The sequence below is a fragment of the Colobus angolensis genome, unplaced genomic scaffold, assembly GCF_000951035.1.
Source record: "Colobus angolensis palliatus isolate OR3802 unplaced genomic scaffold, Cang.pa_1.0 Scaffold44, whole genome shotgun sequence".
NCBI lineage: Eukaryota > Metazoa > Chordata > Mammalia > Primates > Cercopithecidae > Colobus > Colobus angolensis.
Window position 1 is genome coordinate 6,209,368 of NW_012117821.1, and position 22,076 is coordinate 6,231,443.

General features: G+C 53.9%; 1 protein-coding gene across 5 annotated transcripts in view; it reads left to right on the forward strand.

Annotated features, from left to right (window-relative positions):
* SH3PXD2A (SH3 and PX domains 2A) overlaps positions 1–22,076 on the forward strand; it is a 260,999-nt gene that overhangs the window by 180,569 nt on the left and 58,354 nt on the right. For 2 of the 5 annotated variants that reach the window (XM_011957343.1, XM_011957342.1), the window contains exons 7-8: positions 9,388–9,432; positions 16,588–16,719. In XM_011957343.1, the coding sequence (XP_011812733.1) occupies positions 9,388–9,432; positions 16,588–16,719 (177 nt within the window). Of the gene's footprint in view, positions 1–4,507; positions 4,627–9,387; positions 9,433–16,003; positions 16,066–16,587; positions 16,720–22,076 lie in introns of those variants that run through there. The other 3 variants (XM_011957346.1, XM_011957345.1, XM_011957344.1) reach the window with 3 other exon arrangements.

Sequence of the window (22,076 nt, forward strand, 5' to 3'; positions counted from 1 at the left end):
TGGTCTCGATCTCCTGACCTCGTGATCCGCCCGTCTCGGCCTCCCAAAGTGCTGGGATTACAGGCTTGAGCCACCGCGCCCGGCCTTAAAAATCTCTTTAAAGGGCTTTGAAGCAGATGCTGGGAGCCAGCAGCCCTTCAGGGTGTTCTGCAGGCTCAGAGGGCTGCATGGGAGCCACTGTGCCCAGCACAAGCCAGGCCTGTATGCCTGTATGTGGTTCCAGAGGCCAAGCCTGGACTAGGGAGGGCAGAGCTGTGGGCACCAGGAGGGTCCTGGTGCAGTGGGGTAGCTGGGCCTCAGTTTTCCATGAGCCCTTGGGCTGGAGAGCAGTGAGTATTCATCTTTCCATCAGCCACTGAGGGTTAATTGGGCATCTCCTACATTCAAGGTGTTGTGGGGTGCTGACGGGGTTAAGGCCTTGAAGGAACTAAAGGTCTGATTGAAGAGACTCATAACAAATCTTTATTAAGCACCTACTGTGTGCTATGCGCTTGCTAGGACTACAGCCCTAACCGGACATTTGGAGCCAGTGGGAACAGTCAGTGAACAAATATCCTGCTCAGGGCATGATGAGGGAGACAGCAAACCTTGAAAAGTGGGTGTCCTCAACCTCAGTCCAGGAATGAATTCTCCTCCTACCCCTGACCCCCCATCCCTACCCCTGTCTTGCACCAGTGCATGGCAGCATCCAGCCAGATGTCCCCGAGGCTCTGTAAGCCCTACCCCAAAGATGGGTCTAGTTATACCTTCAAGGCCTCCAGGACTCAGCCCTGCCGTCTCCTCCCTCAGACCTTCCGGGACCCAGCCTGTCTCCCCAAACCTACATGACTCCTGAAGCAGACAGGAACGCTGGGGAGGGTGTCTGTGGTTGTGTGTCTGATGCTTTTAGACAGAGGGTGGAGAGTCAGATGGTCTCAAGCAGGGGCCGTTGATGCTCCCGAAATAGTTGGCGGTTGATTCATTGATAATCCGATAGCAAGAGTCCAGCCTGGAGAAAAGGAGACATTCCACATTTCGTTGTCCAGGGAGGGGAATGTCTGTCCTGAGTCCATTGCTGTTGACTCCATCACTCACTCGCGGCTCTCAGGGAGACTGAGCCAGGGAGGAGGCGGATTGCAAGACTGGGGGCTGGAGACCGGCGGCTGCTGACTTCATCCCGCTGCCGGCCTCTGCTGCTCCTTCTCGGTGTGAATGCAGATACTGGCTTTGGCTCAGGCTTCTGGGGGAGCTGGTGGGTGGGGGAATTGGAGGGAGGATATCCCAGTAAGTGGGGGAGGACCACCAAGGCAGGCCACCCTGGGGAGGCGGGTGGCTGGGATCCTGGAACTCAGAACAAACTTGAGTTTGTCTCTTCTCTGCATACAAATGCCCTGGGGTGGGGAGAGGTGAGAACCTGAGAACTGAGTGGGAGGCCGCAACCCAAAGAGCTGCCGCGGGTTGGGCAGCAGCTGCTGGGAGCAGAGAGGCTCTGAACCTGCCAGCCTCTCTGGCCAGCACCCCTCTCTCCACCCACAGCGCCTCTCACTAACCCAGCACCTGTCTTTAACCAGGAAGCTTCGGGTCTTCTCAGCAGGGTGGAGGGAGGTGACAGAACTACCGGCTACTCCGTGCCAAGGCAGCCCCCTCTAGGCAGCCGCAGTGCTCCTAGCGCGTCCTTGGCTTCTCCATCCACACCCACTTAGGCTGGGCTGACCCTTCTGGCCCCAGGCCTGGCCTATGCCAGCACCCTTGGACTTAGTCCCTAAGGGTCTGTGGAGGGTCTCCAGGCCCAGCCCCCACTGCACACCATCCCACCCCATCCCCCTCCTGAGCAGGGAAACTGCTCCTTGACTGCATAACCCAGGGCCGGAGGGTCAATAGTGCATTCCTACTCTGGGTTGGGCTGCCCCCACACGTGTTCTGGATTCCGGGGAACAGAGGCAAGTCCTTTCTTGCTGAGAGCAAAAGGAATAGGAATATGGCTACATTTACAAAAAGCAGCAGAAATAAATAAAGCCTTGGCCAGTGGCCAGGGAGGATCAGAAAATGACATCCCCCATGAGGACCCTTTGTTCCCAATTCCTGGCCAGCCTGCCTGGGTTTAAGTCTGATGCCATCACTTCTTGCTGTAGGGCCTTGGGAAAGAACTTTAACTTTTCTTTTCTTTTTTCCTTTTCCCCCCGAGAGGGAGTCTCACTCTGTTGCCCAGGCTGGAGTGCAATGGCACGATCTCGGCTCACTGCAACCTCTGCCTCCTGGGTTCAAGCAATTCTCCTGCCTCAGCCTCCCAAGTAGATGAGATTACAGGCATGCACCACTACGCCTGGCTAATTTTATATTTAGTAGAGATGGGGTTTCAACATGTTGGACAGGCTGGTCTCGAACTCCTGACCTCAGATGATCCACCCACCTTGGCCTCCCAAAGTGCTGGGATTACAGGCATGAGCCACCGCGCCTGGCCAGAGCCTTAACTTCTCTGAGCCTCACTTTCCTCATCTGTAAATTACAGACTGTTGTAAAGATTAAACAAGAAAATGTTCATAAATGTTTAGCACAGCACCTAGCATGAGTCCCTAAATAGTCCTTCCAGCCTGTGGGGTACCACCAAGAAGCCAAAGATGTAGCAGAGAGAGGGGACCTGGAGACAAACAATGGCCTGGCTTTCCATTTGGGATTTGCTTTCTGTCTTTAAGAAGATATCCATCAGAAATTCAGCTTTGCTAGATTTCTTCTTGAGTACTTCTGTTTATTTAGCTCAGTGGCCCCAAACCCTCAGGCCTTGGGCATAGCCAGCTACATAATTTGCAGGATCCACATGAAAATGAACACTCTCTCATTCATAAATTATTAATGAAATCCCTGACAGAAGAGCATTAAATCAGCTGCAGGGACCCTTGTAAACCTAGGACCCTCGGCCACTGCCCAGATCACACCTCCATGAAGCCAGCTCAGCTGCCTTGGAGGCTCCGAGTGTAGGAGCAGACCTGGGGTCCAAGCTGCTGCATTAGCAGCATTCACCCCTCGCCCTCCAGTGCAAGGGCACTCTTTCTTCATGCCATGGGTATCTCTGACCAGCTGGCTGCTGCTTACCCTGGAACAAGCCCATGTCAGAAGCAGCTCACACACTAAACACCAGACTTCCACCCAGGTGTGCTTGGATTGGAAGTCATACTTGAACTGTTTGTTTTCTGTCATCTTAATTACTGCCATGTTTTTTTTGGTTTTTGGTTTTTGGTTTTGTTTTGTTTGTTTGTTTGTTTTTAAGAGATGGAGCCTTGCTCTGTTACCCAGGCTGGAATGCGGTGGTGTGATCTCAGCTCACTGCAACCTCCACCTCCCGGGTTCAAGCAATTTTCCTGCCTCAGCGTCCTGAGTAGCTGGGATTACAGGCACACACCACCACACCTGGCTAATTTTTATATTTTTAGTAGTGACGGGGTTTCCCTATTTTGTCCAGGCTGGTCTCAAACTCCTGACCTTGCGATCCGCCTGCCTCAGCCTCCCAAAGTACTAGAATTACAGGCGTGAGCCACCGCGCCCAGCCTGGTGCCATGTTTTTTAAGACTTTTTAAGAATTACGAATTGGTCATCCATGTTTTTCCCAGATGACATTCACATGGTTTTCACTGTTGCCCCTCAGTTTCTGCTGCTCTGAGCATGACAACCTGTTTCAGGTCCTCTAAAGTGAGTATCACATAGGCCAAACTACTTCTTTGTAAAGGAGTGATAACCCTGTTGGGCTGTTGTAAAGATTTGAGTTGCTGTGTGCCTATGCAGTAGTGCCTACCACAAGAAAGTGCCCTGTTCATGCCAACAACGACAGTGACTGTTACTACTGAATAACAGGACTAGCAGCTCTTAGGCCCTAATTATTTGGTGGCCTGAAAGTGGTGGCTAAATTTCCTGGTGTCCTAACCAGAAAGGAAAAGAAACGTGGAGTCTGCAGGAAACTGAAGAAATCTAGTCCTGTGCAGTTTAGTTGTATGGGAGAGGAAAGGCTAAACTGCAGCAGTTATTTAGAAACCAGTTCAAAGCTGTAGTGAGGTAAGAACAGTATTCCCAAAGAGGGAGAGGGCTTGAGTGCTCCAGTGTGTACAGATACTGAAGGATGGAAGGGCATGGAGAAGACAGGGAGGTGTTCATTCCATTGGACCCCCAGCCTGTCGCCCCTCCCCTCCCCCGAGCCGAGGGCAGGGCTGTGGAAAGAAACTGACAAGGCTGGTGACCCTGCCCTGGTCCCCCTGAGCCTGTGGTTCTCTGTCATTCTCCATGGAGTTTGTGCTGTTGGCTGTATTCATTCCGGTCTCTCCCACCTGGGCTCATGGCCCACTCTGGATTTATTAGTTTGGATGGATGGAACTTGCTTTACACCAGGGAAGCATTCCTGGAAACATGGTTTCAGACTAGATTTGGATAAATTCAACCCAATTCTCACTGCTCTGGAGTTACTCAAGATTAAAAGAAGCCTTACTACGAATCTATAAGGGCCCTTTTAAAAATTATTTTATACTTATTTATTTTGAGACAGAGTCTCACTCTGTTGCCCAGGCTGGATTTCAGTGGCATGATCGTGCCCCGCTGCAACCTCGACCGCCCTGGGTTCAAGCAGTCCTCCCACTTCAGCCTCCAGAGCAGCTGGGACCACAGGCAGGCACCACCACGCCTGTCTAGATTTTTATTTTTTGTAGAGATGGGGTCTCACTATGTTGCCCAGGCTGGTCTCCAACTCCTGGGCCTCCTCCGAGGAGCAATCCTCCCACAGTGGTCTCCCAAAGTGCTAGGATTACAGATGTGAGCCACCATGCCCAGCCTTTATTATTATTATTTTTAAGACCAGTCAAGTGCAGTAGTGAGACGGGGAGAAAGAGTGGAAGAAGTTTGACACGTAACTGATTGGGAACAGTTGAGATACTCACCATCTTCAGAGCAGCCAAGGACCCTCTCCTAACCTAGGCCTATCCAGGTGTTCCTATGAAGTCCTTGGATATATGTGTGCTGGGCGGGGTAGGTTGTCCTTAAAGTCAGGGGCACCTGCAGTGTTGTTCTTTGGTTTCTCAGCATCACCTGGGCCTGTTAAGGATCAGGTTCAGCATCTAAGTGCCTTTGGGTCCCTGTATTTGGCCGGAATCTGCAGTCCCCTGGTTTTCTCCTGGCCTGGCTTGTTGCTGGTATTGCGAGCAATGCCACGAGGGACAGCCATGGCAGGGACATGAGCACTGTGGGCCGTGTGAGGGAGGGACATGGCATGCCTGCCATTTCTCAGGAAACTGCTGCTTTCACCCCTAGCACTTACTCCTCTTTGTGTCCAGAGGCCTAATTCCCAGCCCTCCAAAACCTCCCCCAGGCATTACGCCATTTCAGTCTTAATCCTGCAAAGAAGGCAGGACAGGTGTTTTTTCCCCATTTACAAAAGAAGGAACAGACGTTCAGAGATTTGCCAGCTATCCCAGAGTCAGAGAGCTAAGTGGCAAAGCCAGCACAAGAACCAAGGTTGCTTTCATTCTTGCTCCAGATCTCTGCGCTCTGTGCCTCCTGAATCATCTGCTATTTTGGACTTGGGTTGCCTCCATTGAGCCTGCATTCAAGTGGTTTTCCCAGGAAGGACAGTCCGTTTCTCTGGAAAGATGCATTTCCGCTGTGGTCCACTTGCGTTATGGAGACTACCAGTTTTCTGCTGGGAAGGTCTAGAATGTCAGACAACTGCCTCAGGCAGGCCATCAGACAGGAGCAATAGGCCCAAATGCTTAACTGTACAGATGTGAGCATTGAGGCCCAGAGTATTTATTTATTTATTTAGACAGAGTCTCACTCTGCCACCCAGGCTGGAGTGCAGTTGCGCAATCTTGTTTCACTGCACCCTCTGCCTCCCGGGTTAAAGCGATTCTCACGCCTCAATCTTCCTAGTAGCTGGGATTACCACCATGCCCGGCTAATTTTTGTATTTTCAGTAGAGAAGGGGTTTCGCCATGTTGGCCAGGCTGGTCTCGAACTCCTAACCTCCAGTGATCCACCCACCTCAGCCTCCGAAGTGCTGGGATTACAGGCTGAGCCACCGCCCAGCCGAAGCCCAGAGTATTTAAGCCACTTGCCCAAGGCCACACAGTGTGTTCTCAGCAAGAGCCAGGATGCAGGTTTCCAGTCCGATGCCCTTCACTTTCCAGCAGGCCCGTGACCCTGCTCTGTAGGACCCTTGGTTCTGGGTCACCAGAGGAGAAGGAGGCAGAGACAGGGGAAGGCAGGAAGTAGTTGGTTTGTGTCAGTCACAGCTGCTCACTTGGCTGTGCCCCCACACTGCTCCTTCACCCCTGTCCCTCTGTCTGTTCAACTCCCTGTCTTCCCAGCCCTTAGCCAACAACCTTGTCTGCCTCCTGGCCAGGAGGGTTTATGAGCCAGGGGCTCTTCTCTGTTCACTGTAATGAGGAAGAAGGGGTCCTTCCACCCCTTGAGAACTTGCTAGAGTGGGCTAGAGAGAAGGGGGAGGGACTTTGAGTGGGAGCAGCAGAACTGGATTAATTCTGCAGGTCAGGGGACTGAGAAATAAATCATGTTTTAGAGAGAGGTTTCTTTAGAGAGAGGTTTCTTTTTAAAAAGACAGGCTTACTTCTAGTCTGCTTCTCATTTTCCTTTGCGGAGAGATATGGGAAGGCTGGCTTATGGGGACTGAAGGTGACAGGCATGAGCTCTGCTTGTCTGCCCACAGGCCACATCCGGCCCCCTTTGTGGTTTTATAAATAAAGTTTTATTGGAACACAGCCCACTCATTCTTTCATGTATTGCCTGTGGCTGCTTTTGTACTATAAGAATAGAGTTGAGTAGTCTCAACAGAGACCATCTGGCCCCCAAAGCCTGCAGTGTTTATTATCTGGCCCTTTGTAAGCACCTGTCCAACAGAACAGGTCTTCTTGGGTTCTCCAGGCCCAGGCAAAACAGCTTTCCTTGGCTCACTGAAAGAGGTTAGCACTTCTCAGGTCTCCTTATGAAGAACCCAAAAGGAACCTAAAGTAGGCAAAGTGGTCAAGCAAACTGAAGTGGAGAGTGGAGTGGAGAGAGGGCGAGATGGGGCTGGGATGGGCCTGGTGCTAGGCCCGCTCGGGGGCATTTCAGGGCCTTGCAGCAGGCAGCCCACTTGGCCACATCTCTGGGATGCAGCAGCAGGGAGTTGAAACTTCAGCAAGATGTGGGCACCAGGCAGCAACACCCACATTCTGAACCCAGACCTCCTTGGCCATACCAGCTTAAATCCTTGCGGAGGCCCGTGGTGTGTCTACCTTGTCTCAGCCCTACCAGGGCTTGAAAGCTGGGCCAGCATTGCTTCTGCTCCCCAAGGAGGCTACTGACTGCTGAACCTGGGGAGGGGTTTTGTCAGATTTTGCCCTGTTTGTCTCTGAGTGAGGTCCCCTGGAGTCCTTCTACCTTCCATTCCAGATAGCCCGGTGTCTGAGAGTGACTGTAGGGCAGTATCTCTAACAGGGTGCCAGCTTTTTCTTGGTGCATCCAGTATTAAACACTGCCTAGTTCTTGTCCTTGCAGGCCAGGGGCATGGTTTTCTGGGTGTCCCCAGAGCTGATTGAACCCAGGGAGGCAGACTCATGCTAACCACACTCATGGGAGTTACTGCTAGTGGCGGTAACCATTATCAAGCACTGACTATGTAGTAGGCACTGCGCTGGGCACTATTACATATTATCTAATTTAATTCTCACAGCAACCTAGAAGGTAAGCACATCACGTCATCCAGATTTTTACAAGTTCAGGAACAGGCTCAGAGAGGGTAAGTCACTTCTTCAAAGGAGCAGAGCCTAGATTTGAATCCAGGCAGTCAGACCCCAAAGGCCTTGCTAGACGTCTCCACCAAAGCCCCACTCTGCTAATTTACAATAGAACCGGAAGGGGGCCAGGCTTTCCAGTTCTACACCGGGAGCCAACCTGCAATTGGAAGGTGGCTTGCTGAGTGAGGGAAAGAGTCAGGTACTTTAAATAGAGAAAAGCATCAAGCTCTGATTAGCTCAGGTGTGTGTCCCTGCAAGAGATGGACACTGCTGTACTAGCTGTGTGACCTTGGCCAAGTTACTTAACCTCTCTGGTTCAGCTGCTTCATCTGCAAAATGGAGGGGATAATAGAACACATCGTCGTAGGTTTGTTGGGAAAAATACGAGTTACTATACGCAGAGTGCTCAGCCGGATGCTTGGCAGAGAGGAAATGCTGTGTAAGTGTTTGCTGCTATTTATCAGTACTCTCTGAATGGGTGAGGCCCCTCTCCTGGCAAGCGCCTGGTGGGCAGTGCCAGGGTTTGTCTCTCAGACCTGCAATTCAGCATTCTTTTAATTGTCCCCACTGCAGCCAGTGCTCTGCTCCTTTGGAGGTGAAGAGCAGCCCAGCAGAGAAAGCAGCAGCCTGGGGATGCCAGCAGACCTGGTTCCATGTCTGAGAGTCGTCCCCTGTAAAATGGGGCTCAAAATGCCTACCCACTTGATGGGGTTGCCGTGGTGACTAAATGAGTCACTGTAGTTCAACTGTGTCAGTGCTCTTGACATGGTGGCCCTCTTCTCTTCTATTCTAGAAATGCACAAACCACTGATTAGACCAAGAGCTTTCTGCCTCATTCAGATGTTAATGGTATCACATCTCAATCATATGTTCTTTATGCTGCTTTGATTTTGCTCCTTCCTCTTGGCAGGAAGACAACGCTAAATCCCATTTCACAGGTGAGGAAACTGAGGCTCAGATTGGACACCACCGTCTGAGCCTGGAGTAGAGCCCTCATCTCTTCTGGTCACTCAAGGTCCCTGTCCTTCTGCATTGGGGTTGGGGAGCGAGACTCCCTAAAACAATGTTCTCTCTGCTCTGCTGGGGCCAATCTGTCTTCCTCAGTGGGTGGGGCTGCAGGAAGGGCTGGATGACACATCAGGGTCCAGTGGGTGTGGTGCCCCCAGGCCTAGAGATGGGTCCTGGGTGCTCCAACCCTGACATTTGAGGTTCTGGGTCCAGGCCACTGAGCCCACTGGCCTTTGAGGATCCTTGCAACCACCAGGCCCCGTGGGACCCAGCCACCCACATGGCCAGAAAGGAAGGGTCAGGCTGCCTTGTACAGGGCTGTGATAACCACGGGCCCCATTCCAGGGAGGATCGTGTAGGATTCTCTGTGCTCCAGAGGAGTCCTGCATTTCGGCGGACACCTCATTATCCCTGTCCCAGCCGGCTGTGTCCCAGTGCCTCTGTAATCACACGGGCCCACGCCCAACAGCCAGCCCAGGGCCAGGAAATCACTCTCCTCCCTCCTCCGCCTTCCGCCTGTGGCCGGCCAAGCGCAGCGCCTGCAGCCACTCGCTGTGGACCTCCTGCCTGCCTAACTGTTCTCTCTCTGGTTCTCCTCTCCTGCTGCCGCTTACTCTCGGGGACTCGGAAGTGTGGCTGTCCAGCTGGGCTGAGTCGCCCAAGAAGGACGTGACAGGTACTGCCCAGTGTATGTGCATGTGTGTGAGCATGTGTGTTCCAGGCCCATGTGCACGGGAGCCGGTGCCCTCAGGCCCTGCGCATGCTTCCCTGTGATGTGCAGCAGCTGTTTGCCAGCATGGCAGGGGGTCTTCCACTTGCTGTGCCCTCTGTCTCCCCGGTCAGATCCGAACGCGGGGCCCTTTGCTGAGTGATGACCACGTAGCTCAGCGTGTAAGCACATGTGCTCTGGACCCAGGCTGTGTGGGTTTGAATTCCAGCTCTGCTACGTCCTGGCTATGCTGTCTTGGGTGGGGTGTGTAACCTCCTTAAGGGGAAGCCATCCCACCTCGTGGGGAGCCTGGCACACAGAAAGTGCTCAGGCAGTGGTGGGACTTTCGCCGTCTTCAGCCTTATCTCAATTGGCCGTTCCAGTGAGAGAGCCAAGCCAAAGACAGTTCATCTCACTTCAGGCAAGTAAACTGAGGCTGAGAGCAGAGGACCCTGGCACCCACGCCTCATTTCCAGTGATCTCACTGGGGAGCTGGAGATTTGGGGCAGGGGGTGGGCAGGTCTGTGACTCACTGAAGATGGGTCGCAGCCCCCATGCCCAGCAATCCAGAGCTTGGCCTGCCTGGCTGAGATGGCCCTCAGGGACTAGGGCCTTGGTCTGTGTCTGGGAGGAGCTGGGCAGGAGTCAGGGACTTGCCTTCAGCCTTTGGTCTTACGGGACCATGGCAGAGAATCCTGGACAGCAGGGTTCTCAGCTTCTGGATGGAGATGGTCGGAGGAGGGATGGAATTTCCAGAAGGGTCTTCTATGGGGCCCCTCCGTTTTTGAGACTGTTACACACCCTGACCCTCTAGCTCCAAACCTGAGAGCAGAGGTTCAGGCTGGGGGAATAGGGGACAAAGCAGAAGGGTGGGAACTGAGTGGGGTGGTGGGGCTGGGCCAGCCCCAGGGTTTAGAGCCTAAAGCTCAGCCCCTCCTGCTGCAGCTATGGGCGGGGAATGGGAGGTGAACGTGTTGGGAGGAGTCCAGAGGAGAAGAGAAGGCAGTGGGTCGGAGGGCGTTGCAATCGTCCTTCTGGAGTTTCCTGTGACGAGGGCCTGGGCCTGAGCTAATCACTGGGCTCCTGTCCCTTTTTCCCCTCTCCATGCGCCAGTGAGCCAGAGCCCACTTGGCCCACAGCAATACATTTTATTCACCAAACGTACAGCGGAGGGGCCAGCAGTCCCAGTCCAGCCTGGGAGGAACCAGTTGTAAGGGGCTAGAGGGACTTTTGTAGGATGCCCAGGGTTAGGGAGTCGTGGGGAGCCTGGGGTGGAGGCCAGCACAGGGTCTTACTAGCTCTGTGATCCTGGGGAGGACGCTTAACCATGTCTCAAGATACTCCCAGCTGTTTGGAGCAAGAGGCCCAGGGGAGGCAGTGTGGGCTCGGGGAAAACCCAGCCAGACTGCGAGTCCAGGGCCAAAGTCTCTCTGGGCCTTGGTTTCTCCATCTGGAGTGTTGGAGGGTTCTTTGAGATATAAGACAGGAAACTCAGAGGTAAGGGCTGATGCTGGAGATCCTTATAGATCAGGGGCCTCAGGTTGCTTAGCCTGGCATCCCTCCCGAGTAGGCCTAGGGGGCTCTGAGCTGCCTCTCAGTCCAGCTGGCAAGTACCCGTTGCCTGCTGAAGGTGGGGTCTGGGAGGGGCATGTTGCAGGGACACAACCCCAGGCCTCCCTTCCCCACCCTTCTCCTGGCACCTGCAGCCCTGGCACCGAGCTGCCTGCTGGTTCTGAGCCCACAAAGGAACCAACACCTTTGCTGCTCCCCAGATCGCCCATTTGCTCCGTTTGCTTTAAAATGAACATCTGTGGTTTCCATAGTACTTGAAGCCCCGTCACTTCATTCCACGCTTAGAACAATTCCCGTGAGGTAGGAACTGCTAATTGTTCCTGTTTCCAGATGAAGCTAAAACTCAAGAGAGGTTATGTGTCCTCCCCAGGATCTCAGAGCTAGTAAGGGCAAAGCAGGACTGGACCTCAGATCTTTGATTCTAATTCTAAGCATTTCCATCATGAATTTCAGGTAATGACTATGTCCCAGGTCACGTCCTGTGGCACTAGCCCTAGGGTGTCGAGAGACTCTTGTCCAAGGCGTGGTTGGGGAGCAATGCCCAACATAAAGTTCAGGAGGGAACAGAAGAGAGGGAGCAAGAGTGATCAGGAGCCTTCTGGAGGGCAGAGATGCTTGGGGAGAACTGGGAAATTGGAATTGGTAGAAAGAAGGGAAAGCATTCGAGCAGGGGGCAGCAGCTAGAGCAAACACTTGGAAAGTAAGAAGCTGCATGGAGCAGTGGTGTTGGGTGTTGGCGCCTAGTGGGTGCTCGAAAAATGTGTGTTGAATCATAAGTGATGTAAGGAATGGTGGTGTGGGGGACGGGGGTCAAGGAACTTGGGGAGATCAGATTGGCAAGAAAGACTGGGCTTGAATTTGGCCTTTATTCTATAGGCACCAGGGAGCCATGGAAGGCGTTGGAGCATGGGAGTGACTTGGCAAAAGCCCAGTTGAGAAGTTTAAGTTGGCAGCCAGAGTTCCATCCAGGTGGTAGTTAAAGGAATGCAGATGTGAGGCAAGGGTGGGGCAGGGGTCCAAGGGAACCCCGGAACCCCAGCAGGTCCAACTAGGGGCTCTGTAACAAAGCATAAGGGTCCATCCCTAGATGAGACTCATGCAAAGGCCCCTTCCAACCCAGGAGAGGCTCTGCTGTCTAGAAGAGGTACACTCCTTCTCCATGCTCCTGCCAAGCACTCCTCATCTAAAGACACCAGGCTCCCTCCACTGCCCCCTCCCCACTCAGGCAGACTCCTCCAGCCCCCAGTTCTGCAGGCCTTGGCTGGAAGGGGATCCAGAGTGGCCTCTGTGGGATGACATCACCGCCCACTGCCTGCCTGGCCTGCAAGTGGTTTCTCATCTGGATACCTGCTCGCAGCTCCCGCCCGCCCGGCTGCCCTGGCCAGGGAACACCCTAAGAGGCAGCTGCCAGAGGGAAGAGCTGGGAGCCTGCCTGTGCAGGGGGAGGGAAGGGCAGTCAGAAGGACAGAGTGTCTGTGTGTCCATCCCACAGCCTTTGGAGCAGCTCCTGAGAGGGGCCAAAGCCTGTCTGTGCTTTCCAATACCTAGAGAACGTTTCCTTAACTTCTCTACCTGTGTCCCAGAGAGTCAGCCCTTCAGGAAGCTCAGGCCAATTTTCCAGGAAAATGGTTGGGGGAAGGGGTGTGGGGCTGTGGATTTAACTCAACTTTGAAACCCTGCCTCACATTTTCTTGGGTTGGATTAAAATGAGCTGATGTCTGTCCACTCCCCAGCACCTCCTGCTCATCCTCCAAGCATCTTCTGGCCACAAAGCTGGGGCTCCTTGCTCCTCCTTACCTCGATTTCCCCGTCTCCCTTTCTCCCTTAGAGTTTGGTTGTCTCATTTTCCTATATTTCCATATCAGAGTCGAGGTATTCATATTGACTCCACAAACTAGCGAGTCCCTCTGTTCATCTTTCTGCCAGTTCACGCGTTTCACTGGTTCATTTCACACTTACTAAGTGCCTGCCACCTAACAGGCACTGTGGTCTGGTCAGTAGAGGTGGCAAGAGTCAACTGGAAACCCATACTCTAGGCCAGGCACGGTGGCTCATGCCTGTAATCCCAGCACTTTGGGAGGCCGAGGCGGGCAGATCACTTCAGCTCAGGAGTTCAAGACCAGCCTGGCCAACATGGTAAAACTCCATCTCTACTAAAAATACAAAAAAAATTTAGCCAGGTACGGTGGCGGGCACCTGTAATCCTAGCTACTCAGGAGGCTGAGGCTGGAGAATTGCTTGAACCCGGGGGGCGGAGGTTGCAGTGAGCCAAGATTGTGCCACTGCACTCCAGCCTGGGCAACAGAGCAAGAATCTGTCTCAAAAAAAAAAAGAGAGAGAAAGAAACCCATACTCTAGTCTTTATTAAGCAGCAGCTGTGTCTCAGGTATCTGGGATGTAATGGGCCCTTCCCTGGGGACCAGGTGCCAGTGGCCCATTGTAGGCCACATACAGTGTGGAAGTTAAGATCACAGCTTGGGTTCAGGTGGGCTTGGGTTCAATCCCAGCTGTGTGACCTTACGGAATTCACTTACCCTCACAAGGCTTGCTTTGCCCATGCGTAAAATGGGGCCATCACAGGACCTACTGCACGGGGTTGCTCTGAGGATTGGACAAGGCAGCTACATGCTGTCGGGGGCCTCCCAGTCAGCACTGATGAAGGCTTGCTGTCACTACTGCTATGATCTGGGCACACTCAGGCTTGCGGGCTCTCTAACATGCCACAGAACTCTCTGTTCTTCTGTTTGCTGCTGGAGCCTTTCTTTCCCACTCTTCTCATCCAGTACCCCCACACTGGGAAAGGAGGCCCCGTTTCTCATAGGCCAGGGATGGCCATTTTTGTGCCGGGTGCACTTAAGAAGTGCTGTTGGCCACAGAGGCTCCAGGCATGGAACAGGCACTGCCGTCCCCCTAGGGGCACAGTGGGAGGTAGTCCGTCAGTGCAGCACCCGGCACTGCCTCTGCCCAGCTGGCAGGGGCAGGCACAGAAGCTGGCACGCCTAAGTACAGAGGCGGGGCAGGCCCTGCTGCCCGGCTGTTGGTTGCATTTCTGCCTGAAATATAATCCCTGCTTTAGCAGGGCTGCTCGGGACTGTGCACGTGCGAATGTATGTGGCACACTCAGCTGTGCAGGGTCCCTTCCGCTTCTCCAAAGGGCTGAGATGGCCCTGCAGGGCCACACCTCATGGGAGAAAACTGCCGGGGGCAGTGGGTTTCTTTCCCTGGAAGGAGGCCTCCCCTTGGGATTTCCTAGAGTTCTGTGGCCACTGCCGTCTGCCCTAGGTTGGAGGGAGCCTCCCCCTACAGAAGGACCCCAAAGATCTAAGTAGTGTTTCTTGCTCCAGGGTGCACACACGCACCATAGGGACACAGAGGGGATGTCCAAAAACTACTCATGCCTGAGTCCCAGAGCAAAGAAACTTGTGTCTCTGGAGCCCAGCATCAGTACTTTTACAAAGCTCCCTGGGTGATTCTGTGCTACCAAGTTGAGGATTACTGTGCTAGAAGAACCAGACTGATGGAAACAAATCAGAGGCAGTGACTCTGCAATGGAAAGACAGATGGGCTTGGGCCTGAACAAAATCATACTGAATGAATGTGATGCTCTTCATAGCAGCTGTGGGAGCTGGAGTCGTCTCTTGCCTGCTCTAGAGGGGCGTCTGGTTAGTCTTGTGTGAAATGGAAAGATAAGAGGGATGTTGTGGGCATGAAATGGGGCAGTTAATGTGCCTGGCACATCACATTTGCCAAATCAAACTCACGCGTGTGGGAAATGTGGCTGTAGGCTGAGGCATCAAGGGGGCTGTGTGGAGCTTGGAGACCCTCAGCAATTTTTGTAGCCAGGCTAGTGACATGAAGCCCCCTAGCCTTCAAGGACATTGGCAGACATATAGTTTATGCCAGTCCCAGTGGCTCATGCCTAAAGTCCCAGGACTTTGAGAGGCTGAGGCAGGAGGATCACTTGAGCCCAGGAGTTCAAGACCAGCCTGGGCAACAAAGTGAGACCTCATCTCTACAAAAAATAAAAAAATTAGCCGGGTGTGGTGGTGTGTGCCTTTGGTCCCAGCTACGTGGGAGGCTGAGGTGGGAGGATTGCTTGAACCCAGGAGGTCAAGGCTGCAGTGAGACATGATTGCACCACTGCACTCCAGCCTGGGCAACAAAGAGAGACCCTGTCTCAAAAAAAAAAAAGAAAGAAAAAAAAAGTACTAGGAATTCCCTTTGGGCTGGGGGTGGTCTGAAAAGGCTTCCTGTAGGAGGTGACTAGTCCATCTCTGGCTAGTGGATCCTTTTCACTCCTAGTGTCTTATCCCCACCCCCACCCTAATAATGGTGATGGGAAGAGTTGAAGTGCAGAGGTTTAAGCAGCATCCAATGCCATACAGCTAGGAAGCTAAGAGAGCACCCAGCCTGTCTGCCTTCCTGCCTGGTGCCTGCTTAGTGAATGTCGCGCTGGTCCGGTGGCTGAGGAGAACAGAGAAGCTGCTTGCTCCTGGGAGTCCGCCTGCCCTCCCTCTGCTGCGCCCAGCTTTTGACCCCTCAAGCCCCTCAAACTGCCAGGGGCCTGACCACAAGCCCCGGCGCTGAAAGGCAGGGAGAAACTGAGTCAGTCTCTGCAGCCAGAGGGCCCTCTCTGGAAGCAGGGCTGGGGGCAGGCCTGAGGCTGGTCCGACTGCACCCGGCCTGGGCTCGGTGGCAGCGCCTGGGTGAGTCCCAGGGGTAGGAACGGAGCGAACTTGAAGCAAAGTTGGCGGGGGGCGGGCTGGGCTCGCCAGCCGCTGGCGCGGGGACTTTCTTCTTGGGTTTCAAGTAAACAGTCTGGGCCTCCTCCCCCTCCCCTGCCTCCACCCCCGGCTCCTCATTCGACGGGTCTCATGTGTTTCTATTTAAGGGTTGCGAGTAAACCCCAGTGATTGGCGGCCTCAAACCCTCTTGACTCCTCGCCTGGGCCTGGGCCGCGGAGAAGCTCTCTCCCGCTCTCTCCTCTCCCTCTCCCGCCCGAGGGAGCAGGGCTGCCTTTTCTCTCGGGTTTGCAGGGGTTGGGGGCAGAGGCTGGAGCCTCTTGCTTGCCTTTCCTTTGCCTCTGGCCTCAGCCCTCATGGGCCGCCCACCCGCTGGCTCGCCGCCCTCCCCGATGCCCCTGCCGGCCCGAGAGGGAGGCCGGAGAGACCCCGTGGGCCCCAGGCCTCCCCGCAGGCTCCCTCATGCCGGGCTGTGACTAACTCATCGCAGCACAAGGCTTCTTCCTGAGCTTCCTTGGCCTCCGCCTCCGCTCTGCCTCTCTCGTTCCTCCTCCTCCTGCCCGTCCCCTCCCCGGCCCCCTGGCTCCCCATGTCCCCCGGACCCCGCGGTGCAGCGGGCCGGTGTGGGGCCTTGCTATATGGCCTGTCCTTGGCGCCCTGTGAGCTGCGAGCCCGGGCTGCGGGCTGCCCCTGGGAGCGGCGCTGGCGACAGAGCAGCCACCCCCGAGGAGGCCGATGGACAGGGGGCGCCCCGGCCGCGGGGCCATGGCCGGCCGCTGGCTCACCGCGTGCTTTCTGCCCTCGCCAGGTGCCGACGCCACCGCCGAGCCCATGATCCTGGAACAGTACGTGGTGGTGTCCAACTATAAGAAGCAGGAGAACTCCGAGCTGAGCCTCCAGGCCGGGGAGGTGGTGGATGTCATCGAGAAGAACGAGAGCGGTGAGTGCCCTGGCCGCTGGCCGTCCACTGGGGTTCCGGTGTGGCCCCCTGGCCAAGCTGGTTTTTGTTCCTCCCTCCTCCCCCACCGCTGCAGCTATACGTTATTTCCATCTGGCAGAGAGGGCCAGGGCGGTTGAAGTTTCCCCCTGTTGGTTTGGGCTGCAGGCCAGCAGTTTGCCTGGTGGTGGAAGAATGTCTCTCTTGCTCGGGGTAATTAACCAGCCTGTGTTAATGCACGTTCAGGCACAGCGCAGGAATAAGTGGCCAGCCCTGCTGGGGTCCCCGTGCCCTCAGAGGCCCGTGGGGCAGGGTGCTCTCAGCTCAGGGATGCCCAACAACAGCATCCTCCATACGCCACATTCTGAGCCAGGGTCCAGGCAGGGGCAGGACAGCTGATGGGGAAGGCAGGCCCTGCTGTCAACGTGGGGTCCAGGGTCTCCAGGTCCCTGGCGTGTTGTCTGAGGAAGGGCCAGGCCTGTGGGCGTTGGCTGGGGTCTGGTTGGGGAGCTGACTGCCCCCTGCCGAGCTGGAGGCCCCAGGACCTGGAAAGCAAGCGCAGTGAGGGGGATGCAGCCAGGCCCAGCCCGGGCCGGGCAAGGTCCCAGACTGACAGGGGCCGTGCTGACAGATGCCCAGGGCAGCTGGTTCTCAGGGTGCCATGGAGGGTGCAAAGGTACCTTGGTGTCCCTGGCAGCAGGAGTCGTGGCAGGTGAAGAGAGGAGAGCCCAAGCCTGTCAGTCCAGGCCTGTTTGGCCCCCAACAGAGCCAGGGATGGGACTCGAGCCCAGGACATCCATCAGCCCACAGCCTCCCAGGGCTTGCTGGGTTTCTGGGGCGTTTTGTTTCAGTTTCAGTTTGCTGCAGGGAAGGCCCCTGTGCTCAGAGCCTCTCTGAATGGTGTTTGGTGGATACTTCCAGAGGGCAGGAGCCTGTTCTCCTCTCCTAGTCCCACTCTGTGCCTTGCCAGTGTTTAAACCCCAAAGGAAAGACAAAGCATGCTTAGGACGGCAGTGCCTGCTCTGTAGAGACAAAACCAAGTCACAGGGAGGTTGCGGGGAAGCGAGTCTCCTGAGATCCGAAGCAGAACCCTGTGCCTCCAGGTGGCCAGGAGCTGTGGGGATGCTGAGGAAATCCCAGTGGGCCTCCTGGGGGAGGTGGGTGCAGGCTCCTGCCACCGGTGGCTCCAGGGAACTGGGCTGTGATATGCGTATAGGGCCTGACTTGTGGCCCTCCTGCTCTGAGGTCTTCGAAGTGCCTGTTCCCCTCTCAGGTCAGGCTGTGTCTGCCCTTGTGCCTGGAGTCATCACCAAGGTGGTCAGCAGCGACAGTCCTCCCTGGCAGAGCCGTGTCCCTGCTGTGAGGCCTCAACCCTTCGTCCCAGGTGCCCACACTGGGCTCCTCCCTGGGCAGCTTTGTCCTCAGCCTTTGTCATGCTCATGGCACCACCTCCCTTCCCCCAAAGGAAGCTGGCAATGTCATGGGGGTCTGACTCTGGAAACCCCCAGCACCTGAGGACCCGAAGTAATGGATCTCTAATGGTGACATGGGAGACCTCAGGTGAGGGGGATGTTTGTTGTAGAGCTTGCATCAGGAAAAGTGGTTGGTTCTTCTCAGAACTTCTGGCTAGGGAAGTTCTGCAGGAACCAACGGTTCTCCCACCAGGCCTGCCTATCACACCATAGCTTTTTAACCCTCGAGCAGCAGGAGGTAGTGAACCCGCATGTCTTTGGGGGCCGCCAGCCACTGGCCAGGATGGCTGAAGATGAGACAGCACACAAGAGGAAGTCATCCTGCTGGAAGACTCCAGGATTCCCAGGGCGTGTGTGCCCTCTCCCCTCCTGTCCCATCTATAGGACCCTGGGACACTGGAGTCCTAGGATTGGGGGAAGGAGCCTTGACAAAGGGGGAGTGCCTGCTCTCCTGAGGAGCTGCCGGTGGCTGTTAGAGGTGGCCCAGGCACCCCAGCTCCCCACGGCCAGTCTGGCACGCAGACCGTGTGAGGGAGCTACTGTTCTTAGAAGCCGCATTCTACCTGCCACTACATGCTTGGGGGCTTCACGTCCTTTAACTTCTCTGGGCCTCAGTTATTCCTTCCGTAAAATGGAGGTGACCTTGTGACTGATTGGAAGCAGGGGCTGGAGCAAATAACCTCCCTGAGCTCTCTCTCAGGTCTGAATTCCATGGCTGGGAAACTTGGTGGGACCCTAGGTGTCAGATAGAAAGAGCTTCCCTGAACGTGGCTTTTCTACTTCTGGGAGTTTGGTATCTTTCCCCTTGGTGGAGACAGCTGCTCAGCTGCAGATATTTGCACAGGACCTGGACTGCTGTGCCTGCCTCTTCAAACCCATCTGTTGCTATCTACCAGGAGGCCTGGAGTATACAACCAGCCTAACCAGAGAAATGAAGTGGGTGGAGGGGAGAAAGGAAGAGAGCCAAGCTGCAGATCTCTGGGAGGGTGGTTTCGCAGCTCAGGGAAGCTGGAGGCCTGACGGTGGGGGAGAGGAGGCGTCTTGTGCGTCCTGCAAGCTGGCTTTGGAAGGAGTGGTGAGTGAGGCTTTTGAACTCAGGAACAAAGACCCAATTGTGAAGCCTTTGACCTTGGGACACGGTGGGTGTGTTGAGGCATTTCCATTTGCATTGTTGGGCAGTGGCCCCAGCCAGCACCATCCCCGCCTCCCTGGGCCTTGCCTTGCCCACAGGGTGCCAGGACTCTGCCTGTGTCCCCTCTCACTTGGCTGGGAGTGCCTCAAGTAGAGTGTCCACAGGGGGACCCAGCTACCTCTGACTCTGTCTGCTCAACAGAGCCCCTCTGTGCGCTCATTGGTCTAAAGAGAGATGTACATGGAAGGTGATTCTGAGTCAGTAAACACCAAGTGGCAGGCCACATGCTTCACACACATCATTCTATTGGGATGTCATGGAACAACACCATGCAGTAGAAGGCAGTTTCACCAATTTGTGGCTGAAGTAATAGGCTAAGAGGCTAAGTAATTGCCTTAGAGTCCAAGAACTAAGATCTCTCCCCTCAACAGAGGCCATGCAGGGAGGCTGAGAATGGACCCATCCCAGGTGGGAAGGGTGGAAGCCCAAGTTGGCAATGCTGTAGGTTGAGGAGAGATGCAGGCTGGGTGAGATAGCTGCAGAGCTCCCTGGAACATCTGTGGGGAAGGTTGTCTCCGCATCCATCCTTCCAGCTAGTGGGAATTCATATTGTTCATTGATCCATTGAACTTGAGGACAGGAAACAGCTGAGAGGATCTGAGGAAGGTGATGTGTACTTAGGACTGAGGACAAACCTATTCCAGAGAACAGGAGTCAAAGAAACCCAAAGTGGGACTTAAGTAGCTTTAAGGAAAGCTTTTGTGATCAACCAGTAGGCCTAGCGCCAGATCAGAAAAGGACTCTTTTTCTCCATTGATCAACAGGAACACGTAGAGCAGAAAGATTCACAGTTTTGGTAGCTTTGCCACCAAGCAAGCCATACCAGGGCATGCAGCCGCCATTGTTACTTTGTCTTTGGAAACCCCTCTACCCTTGGCATAAGCAGCAGTGCATAAGTTGGTGGGTTTTAAAGAATGTCCTCTTGAGGACATTCATTTGCCTCAAATACTGCATTGGCTTCCCTCTCCAGCAGGCATAATTTCTGGCAGCGTGATGACATCAGGGTCCTGGTCACTCTGATTTCTGTGTTGAGCAAAGCTGCATCCAACTTCCTAGGATTGTTTCCTTCTTCTCAGGACTACAGGCGAGGGGAAGAAGTGGGCAGATGAGTCAACAAAATTTTTCCTGCCTCACCTTTCTTCTCTGAGTCTTTGCTTACTTCCTGCACCAGCATAATACATTGGGAGTTCTTATACTTCCATGGAAGCAAAGAATTTTGAGCTCCTGGTCCATAATTTTTTTTTACAAGTGAGAAAACCAAACCTTGGGAAGAATTTGAGAATTTTTACTCCCCTCTAGCGTCAATGCTTTAGTCCCAGTTGAGTTGTGAGTGGAGGACAGAAATTCACTCAGACTTTCTCAAGAGATTATTGAAGCAATAAAGGAAAATCTCACCAAACCCAGGGGTGAGAAGTAAATCAGCCTTAGGGGATTGGGACTGGGAACCAAAAGTCAGCACAAGCCAAAGCAGCTTCTCTGTGTCTCTTACTTACCATGTGGATTTTTTTTTTTTTTTTTAGATGGAGTTTCACTCTTGTTGCCCAGGCTGGAGTGCAGTGGCATGATCTCAGCTCACTGCAACCTCCATGTCCTGGGTCAAGCGATTCTCCTGCCTTAGCCTCCCAAGGAGTTGGGATTACAGGCACCTGCTACCACGGGTGGCTATTTTTGTATTTTTAGTAGAGACAGGGTTTTACTATGTTGACCAGGCTGGTCTCAAACTCCTGACCTCAGGTGATCCACCCACCTCGGCCTCCCAAAGTGCTGGGATCACAGGCATGAGCCACCGCACCCAGCTACCATGCAGATTTAAAGCACAGCTGTACTCTTCCAACTGCAGATCAGCCTGCCTTCTCCTCTCGCCCTACCATGACAGCAGCTTATTTGAGTGGCATTGGTTTCTCAGGACCAGACTTGCATGACTTTTCAGTTGAGATCTCTCCCAACAACTGAGTTTAACCTCTGGTTCTCTGAGTTCAGAATTCAAAGTTTGAATCTGATTGTTTCCTCACCAGCAATGGATTGGCAAATGTTAGATCGGGTGTCCAGCCCTGGTCCAATAGGCTGTGTCCCAGAGATGCATCACAGCGTATAAATATGGTTACCTAACCAACCTCTTCAGCAGAGGCTGTTGGTGGGCAGGTTTTAAAGAAAAGTTACCCAAAAACATGGTGGCTGCAGCCATTTTACTTGTTCAGTACCTGTGCATGTGGTGGGGAGGGTGAAGAATCCAGAATTCCAATACCGGGTTTAAGATCTAAGTCTATACTGTGTGATATAAGTAGAAATCAATTCGTTTTCTGATGGTTAAGAGTGGGTAGTGATACATACCACATGGGCTTTCTGTAAGGATGAAATACACTCTATGTAGGAGTGGTTCATTTATTCACTCATTTATTTCACAGTTCTTGAATACTTGAATACTTTGTGCTAATTGTGTATACATCCATGAGGTTCCTGCCTTTGTGGAGCTTAGAGTCTAATTGATGTGCTTATTCTGGTATACTGTATTGTGAGCCTGGGATAGCCTTAAAAACTTGGTTTTTTTTTTTTTTTTTTTTTTTTTGAGATAGGATCTTGCTCTGTCACCCAGGCCAGAGTGCAGTGGTGCAAATCTCAGCTCACTGCAACCTCTGCCACTCGCAGGTTCAAGTGATTCTCCTTCCTCAGCCTCCCATGTAGATGGGATTACAGGC